General features: G+C 40.9%; 1 protein-coding gene across 2 annotated transcripts in view; it reads left to right on the top strand.

The window, feature by feature from the left end:
* The window catches only part of LOC106807753 (fatty acid hydroxylase domain-containing protein 2-like), a 22,305-nt gene that overhangs the window by 7,266 nt on the left and 7,158 nt on the right, over positions 1–7,881 (top strand). For both annotated transcript variants that reach the window (XM_014810204.1, XM_014810205.1), the window contains 2 exons: positions 6,845–6,966; positions 7,138–7,343. In XM_014810204.1, the coding sequence (XP_014665690.1) occupies positions 6,845–6,966; positions 7,138–7,343 (328 nt within the window). The remainder of the gene's footprint in view (positions 1–6,844; positions 6,967–7,137; positions 7,344–7,881) is intronic.

The raw sequence follows: 7,881 nt of genomic DNA, 5'->3' as shown, positions 1-7,881 counted from the left end.
AGGTTAGTGTAGCAATGTACTATGAGGGAGCAGTGCCACAGGCCCTAGTATATTTATGAAGAGGTTGAATGTTGTAATGTGTTACTGTAATTGTAATGTGATTGTTGACATTATTGTATGGCGCTAATTTTGTTAATTTTGTATTTACGGGCTGATCTAGGTTTGTGAGATTTTTCAGTCATTGGTGTGCCTGTCACGCTTATTTACGTAGGGGAGATATTGGTACTTATGGCGCTTCAGAGCATTGAAGTCTGATTCTCTTGTAAATTGCTTGTGGTATCCGCAGCGTGACAATAATATTGAAGTATAATCATCTGCGTGCCACTTATTTAAAAGCAGAATTTAACCAGATTAGTATCCTATGCCTTGTCATTGTCATTACCGCATCATTAGACAGGTATGCTCTTTTACTTCAGCGCGCCTTGTGTACGTTTTACGAACGAAAGAAAGACGACAAAAGCAAGAATAGAACCACGATAGAACTTCTCAAGTCGTCAAGGTAACCTCCTTGTTTTGTTATTAATTTTAGCCAGAGTTGTCTACATTGTATGTTCACGTTCTTCAGCATAATTATTATAGCTCGTAACTAGTATATGTTGTGTTAGACGCGTAGTCATGTGTATATGTTAGGTGATCATGAAGAACACTGGCACTTGGGAGCTTGGAACAGAGTCAGTAAAAACTGAAAATAATAGATGAGCGCACAATTCACTGAAACATTTATAGTAGTTACTTAGCTACTACTACTAGTATGTAGCTTAGTTAGTACTCAGTACTACCGCTGAGAGGGTCAATATGTCCCAGGCCGCTGGGTACCTATCGCCGAGGTACCCTGGGTACGGTTGCGATATGCTCGGAACGATACCCTGGGGCTACTATCTGCAGGAGCTCCGTACCGTCGCCTACCTTCCACTAAGTGACTCTAACGTGTAGTAAACGCAGTCTTAGAGAGTCACCTACGGCCTAACTCCTCTAACCTAACACCTAACTTTCATAACCATATGCAGATAGTTACCAGGGAGCCTCCGATGAGCTTCCTGGGGTACATAGACCTGATGAGCAACAGCGACTCTAATTCAGGTTACCTTGCATACCTCTCAATTTACAGTTCCACTGTTGTGTCACTGTTAGTAATCAAACTTTCCATTCATAAGAACCTAACGTCGCTGCGAGTGTGTGTGTCGCCATTATAATGATATTATAATAGTTATAAAGTTTTATACACAAGTACAAACATTAGAAATTATATGTCAATTGTTCATGTGTGCTCAGCAGTGCAGACCTTGATTGATATTGGTTACAAGGATTAGAGAGCTGTCCCCAATTCATTTTCGCAAGTGTGCGACGTGCAATTTATGTGCAAATGTTACCCGGTACGCAGCTCTTATATGCCTCTGGGGATCCGATCGTATATGATCTGTCAGTTTGTGGAAAAGCTCTCATGCTTAATCCTAAGTTTAGAGACCTCGACGCTCTTTGTACGCAAATGAGTTGCTAAACTAATGCTAGGATGCTAACGAAGGATTGAGGTTCTGCGTCATTCTCATTTCTTTGCTATTGTACCGCGGTAATCCTATCCTTGCCGACCTTCTAAACTCCGATGCCTGCTTTTAAAAACTATATTATCTCACCATAATAGAATATGCTTCGCTAGGCTGGCACACCTAATAGGCCATCTTTAGAACTGCTCCAAGTTAGGCAATTCACATCTATCTGCCGTCAGCATAAAGAGGTGTTTTTGGATTCAGATCTATTGGTGCGCCTCTTCCTTTATGTGCGCTCTCTCTCTCTGCTAAAGCTTTAACCCTTCATAAAAGTTATCATGGTCAGTAAGATTGCATTCCCTCTGTACTTGTTAATGAGGGCCTATTCCTAGCACTGCGCATCATACTGAGCGTGAATCACTTGCTTCTGACATGTACCATTTCAAAGGATTCCTTAAATGTTTTAGACCTTCTTCGGTTTTGTCATTCCATTTTGTAATTCTCTGTTACTCCTCTTTAGGTTAATGTGCAAATGTAAGCTTTTTCTACTTCTGTGGTCGCTGTAGTGTTGATCTGTCTATTTTGATGAATTTTGTCTCTTCTGTGTCATCTAAGGCCCCCTGGACTTAGAAGACTAATCTTGTATGACGGTATATCGAGGCTAGACTTACCTTGGCTATCAGTGATGTGGGCCATAATCTGGCATCAGCCTTCACATGATATGGACCAATAAATTGTGTCCTAACATTTATTATAATTCGTGATATTTTCGGCCCAAAATATCATAAGGTTATATAAATTTTATGGCACAATTTATTGGCTATTAATCATGACATAGTGACACAGCTAAGCTTTGGCACTGGGCACAAACTGACAAAAACAAGAAAGGAGACTATATATATCTCTTTTTTAAATGTTTGTACTCGAATGCGTGTTGGTCACTTTAGTGCACTCAGTAACTAATGTTGAACAGCAATTTGCATGGATTTTTAGGTGAAAAACAGTAAATAAAGCATTAAAAGTTTTGTTTAGTAATTTATGCAATGCTGTTTATTCGGTATAATCTTATTATTGAGATGCCCCAAGTGCCTGTGAGAATGTGTTTGCAAGTCAAAGTCCAAAAGTCTCAGTTGTACTAGTAGTTTTGTGATTCTATTTCAGTTGTTCTGGAGTAAGGAGTAGTTTGCCTCATCATGCGATGTCATGTATTGCAAGATGTATTGTTGGCATGTAGGCTCTACGACTGCCACATAATAGAAGCCGAGAAGGTAATTTAAATAGCTATATTGCGTGTCAGACGTTTATCACAGCTGCCTCGGGCTGCGAAGTTGAAGAAAGTTTCATGTTAGTGAGCCATGATGAGAGCCACTGTAGCTAAAGGTATGCATAGTATTTATTAGCTGCACCAGTGTCGCCTTTCGGAATGCTCTGCATATATACAGAATCTGCAACTGAGTTGCATCCATGGTGTCACAGATAAAGAGTGCGGAGATTCAAAGGATTGTATTTATAGCGACAATCCGAGCAATGTCATTGAGGACTAGTAGTCACCGGTTTCTCACTAAAGGCTTTTAAGCATATGTCGAGTGTGACAGTGACAGCCTTCAGAGCGCCTGATAGTTATTTTTGGCACACCACCCCTCCAGCTTACTGTCTGTCAATGCGGCATTAATTGCTAATTGACGTCTGTCATTTCCAGCAGCTGTTTACTGTTTGACATCCCAAGGCAAGTCATGCAGTATTTCACAGCTTCACGTATTTGCTCATCAACTGATTGAGTTTAGCCTGTGTATTGGGGACCTTATAATAGTAATGTGATTGGCTGTAATTGGTACAACGCCCCCGTGCGGCTCCGCTTCCATCTATTATTACGAAATGCTTCTAAAATCCTGTGGAAACCCTGAGTCGCAATATAAGTTATAGTTCGCTTAACCCAACAAGTTTTCCACCTGTATAACACCGAGAATAATATAGCAGTTTGATATCAAAGTCTAGGCAGTCCATTAACAATTCTATGTTACGTAACTACTAGTTTTCATGATGTGACAGCTTAACATGCTTTTTCGTTGTTGTTGTTTTTGCTTCAAATAAACTTCGCACTCCGATATGCGAGATAGCAAACAAAAAACAAAGACGGAAAGTAAAATTAATGAAGAAATTTGGACCAGGCAAAACAAAATAACAACTTTAGTGGATAATACTAATGGATAAAGGGTTTTATTGGTAGAGTACGACAAAACCAAAAGTTTTTATGAAACCTCCACACCGCTTGTCAGTATGTACTTGTAAAAAATCTGATATATTAAACTGATATAAACGCAGCACCACAGACGATTAGCTTACAGAGGCCTTTTTCTCAGTCGAAGCTGAAATAAAATCATTGTTCGTTAATGTTATAGAGACACTAGGGCGTGAACTCAGGTGCCCATACCAGGGTGAATAGTGCCCAAATGTCCATATGTTATCTAGTATATTTGAAGATAAACACGCCGTGTGACGCACGATGATACAGGTTATTTCCAGACATTTCAGCGCCATCTTAGTTTCATAATGAGGAATGAGAATGGCATAGTTTACTGGCTTGTAAACGCTGCATCAATGAAATGTGACTTACACGCTGTGCACTAAGTTTCTATCCACTTTCTTCCCATATTGTTTTCTCACTAGCGTGCCGGTGTTAAATTTATATGTTAATGTATGATTCGCTGATGTCATTTATCCACTACAGTTTATTAGTGTCCTTGATAGCCACATGAGATTATCAATTGCGCAGCAACGAGCTCTAGATAAAAATATCATGCACCCAGTTCACATATCTGGCAGTTTATGATAACATGATTTAGAACATCACAACATCAAAGACAAAATTTACTGTTGATTCGTGACAGCACAATGTCTATTTATATAGACTGGACAAGTGAGCGTCACAGTTTAGCCATAAGGTTGGACTTCGTCAAGCGTAAGTCACTTGCCTTTCGTTTCTCGAGCCGTGCAGAAGGAATCCGCAAGTTCCACGATATCACGTACGTGTGTATGTCTCGTATTCTCACGCAGGACATAACTACAGCTGTGAATATCTGCGTGGCAAGATGACTGAGTGTGAGCCAACCTGCACCCCAATGGGGAGTCTGGAAGTAGCGAGAGGAGAAATCTGAGAACCTCCCTTCCTCCACGCCAGAGCACCTCGCCGTCTCGCTTCATAGACTCAATCCGCAAGATTTCTTTGTGATAGGCAACTTCCTTCGTCGTTCTAGTGGCTTTCAGGAACTCTGTGACCTGGTAAGTTTGGGAATGTAACCAAATTCGTTGAGGAACTGCACTGCAGTAAAAATTGGCTGAAAATGTATTTTGTCTGATTTTATTATTTGAAAATGCGTGATGATGAGATGTCACGTTTAATATTAAAGTTGACGTCAGTCCGAAGACTCCGATGATTCGTTACCAGCCGCAGACTTTTTTTAGAAATGAAAAAAGCCTACATTCGGCTAGTAGGTGATCGAATTGACATCAAATTTAAACTTGATATATAAATTTGCAGGCATCTGCAGCAGTGCTGGGAGCTTCAGGTGACTTCTGGCAAGGCCAGTGGCAGGATATATGATTGGTTTGAGGGCGATGAGTACAGGCTAACACTCATAGGTGAGTTGGGTGTGGCTACAGCTGGTGTTACATCGTGCATAGCATGCCTAGCAATGCATAGCGATGCATAGCGATGCATAGCGATGCATAGCGATGTGTAGCGATGTTCACGGGTTTGCTTCCTCGTTCACACTTGTAATTATATCTAGTTCGTGTCCAGGCGAGAAATACTTTCCAATAACGTTGCATAACACAGTGAATTGTATGTGTGGGCACGACCGATATCATGAGTAAAAGAGAACCTGGAAAAATAGTGAAATGTTCGTACATCACACTAGAATAAACGTGGTTTTATAGTAGATAACTAGATATGTATAATAATAAATGTTTTCCTGGACTTTACAATCGGCACTTATTGGCGTTTCGCTTTATTTTGCTGAAGCGGCATTGTCCTCAGGCTTTAATCTAATGATTCATAAGGTCACTTGTAAATGACTGCACATTTACAGTAACGCATGGGGTGATGGTATTAGGCAAAGAGGGGTGTTTATTAGACTATTTCGTTGTTTGCAATGCAGTCATGTATGTGTTATTAACCCGTTATTAAGTTTATTCTGGATTTTTACTAAACGTTTAAATGTAGTAAAAAAATTTGAAATTAAGGGGGAAGTGGCAGAAGTACATGCTAAACAGTCCAAAAGTAAAGAATTTCCCAAAGTGGGATTTGAACCCAGAATCAATGGTTTAGGAGTCCGATGCTTGATCCATTCGGCTACTGGGGCGTTATGGTTACAGAGCATGATTAACACGTTCGAGATGTTAGGCTGTACACACCACCATCTATTGACAAATAGAATTTAATTTTTAATTTTTGACTTTTTAACTTTTTTAAATGTTAGTTTCACTTTCAGCCAGAACCATCTCCCAGACGTGGTGATTCTGAATATATCTTCAGTTTTCCGCTAGGCTACGTAGTTCTCTAGTTGCACGAGTACACACAAAGTCAGCTGAACAACTTTATCAAGAGCGTATAAAGAAGGAGAGCGTACAATGGTGAAATGCTGAAACGATGTTGCAGTATTAGTCGAATTAATAAACTTTCCCCGTTTTATTTTGACGATTCTTTGCAGTATTATTGATCAGCTGGCCTACCTTGTTAATATAAAACAAACCGCATGTCCCTACGATGCCCCTACGCTGAGATAATGAGCGGTGGAAATCTGGTATTTTTGGCGAAAACCGACTCATGATCAGTGTTTACTGCGACTGTCTCTCGCTTTGAGATAACTTCGGGAAACCTCGCGTGTTTCCGTTAATGATTGACAAATGGAATGAATGACGTCTGTTATTGATTGCCATAGTGATGACCCCCACCTGTGCCCACCTCACGCTGGATGTATAATAATCTCTGTAGTGCTGACGTGAGTCAGCGCTACCATGGCGCTACACAGTGGTGACCGGAAGCAATACACTGGCCACAAAGCAAGAGACAGTCGCAGTAAACACTGCTCTCGAGTCGGTTTTCGGCGAAAATACCAGATTTTCACCGCTCATTATCTCAGCATAGGAGCATCGTAGCGACAAGTGGTTTATTTTATATTAACAAGGTAGGACAGCTGATCAATAATACTGCAAAGAATTGTCAAAATAAAACGAGCAGAGTTTTTCATTCGACTAATACTGCAACATGGTTTCACCATTTTACCGTTGTACGCTCTCCTACTGTATACGCTCTTGACTTTATATATATAGATATATATATTGCCTGGCCAATGTTTCAGGAACTTTTGTGTGGACGATGACAATCTTTTGGACAGCCAACATTCTTCTGATTATTCTTGACCTAACTGGCAAACCAGAGTTCCTTCTACGTTACAAGATTCAGCCGGAAAAGAACGCCCCAGTGAGTTATCAGCTACAAAGATTTCCTCCTAATGTTACCACTGCTTCATAAGCCTGGTTGTCTACAGAACTTGCAGTAGATTACGTATGCAAAATTACGTAGTTAAGGCGTTGCCGTGAAAATTCTATTCCTTATATCACTATGCGACTGATCCGTAATACTCACTTCCAGGTTGAGAAGAAAAGGCTTCTCTCTGCTATTGGCCGTGTGCTCTTCAATCAGACTGTCATCGCAGGACCTGTCTTCATCGTCCTCTTCCATCTGATGAAGCTAAGAGGCTTCAGCTATGGCCGAGAGCTGCCCACCTTCCAGTGGGTTCTCTTTGAGATGCTCGTGTGTGTGCTGATGGAGGAGGTGGGGTTCTACTACTCTCACAGGTACGCCGCTGTGCAACCCTCATGGGCGCATCCAGCTTTTTGAAAAAGGGGGGGTCCAGTAAGAAATAAAGGGCACTTTTTCCTGCTTAATTTTTCTGGTGTTTTAAAAAGGTGCCGAAGACAGTTAATGCGGCGTGTCTAAGGCACGTTTGCGACCTAGGGGGGAGGGGGTTTGGTGGATATGTTTTATATCTTTTCGTGATCTTTTATATCTTTTATATATTTAGGTGATCTTTTATATGTTTTCGATTTTTTCCCTTTTTGGGGGTAAAAAAGGGGGGGTCCGGACCCCCTGGACCCACCCTCTGGATCCGCCCATGACCCTCCTCCAGTGGAAGATCGAGTCGTTCGATTCTCTCGGTTAACTGCGCAGTTCTTTGTCTGTGGGGCGTTGGGCATACAGCGATTTGTAAAGTGCATGTATTTGCTCGCGGAATTGCTAAGAGATAGCATAGAATTGTGGTGATAGAATTATTTTAGTTCTTAGTAATTTGTTTTAGAAAGTTGAGTCTTAACTTCTAAAAAATTGAGTCTGGTT

The sequence above is a fragment of the Priapulus caudatus genome, unplaced genomic scaffold (assembly GCF_000485595.1).
Source record: "Priapulus caudatus unplaced genomic scaffold, Priapulus_caudatus-5.0.1 Scaffold232, whole genome shotgun sequence".
NCBI classification, from domain to species: Eukaryota; Metazoa; Priapulida; class Priapulimorpha; order Priapulimorphida; family Priapulidae; genus Priapulus; species Priapulus caudatus.
Note: the sequence above shows the minus strand (reverse complement) of the source record. Positions and strands in the feature narration are given on the sequence as shown.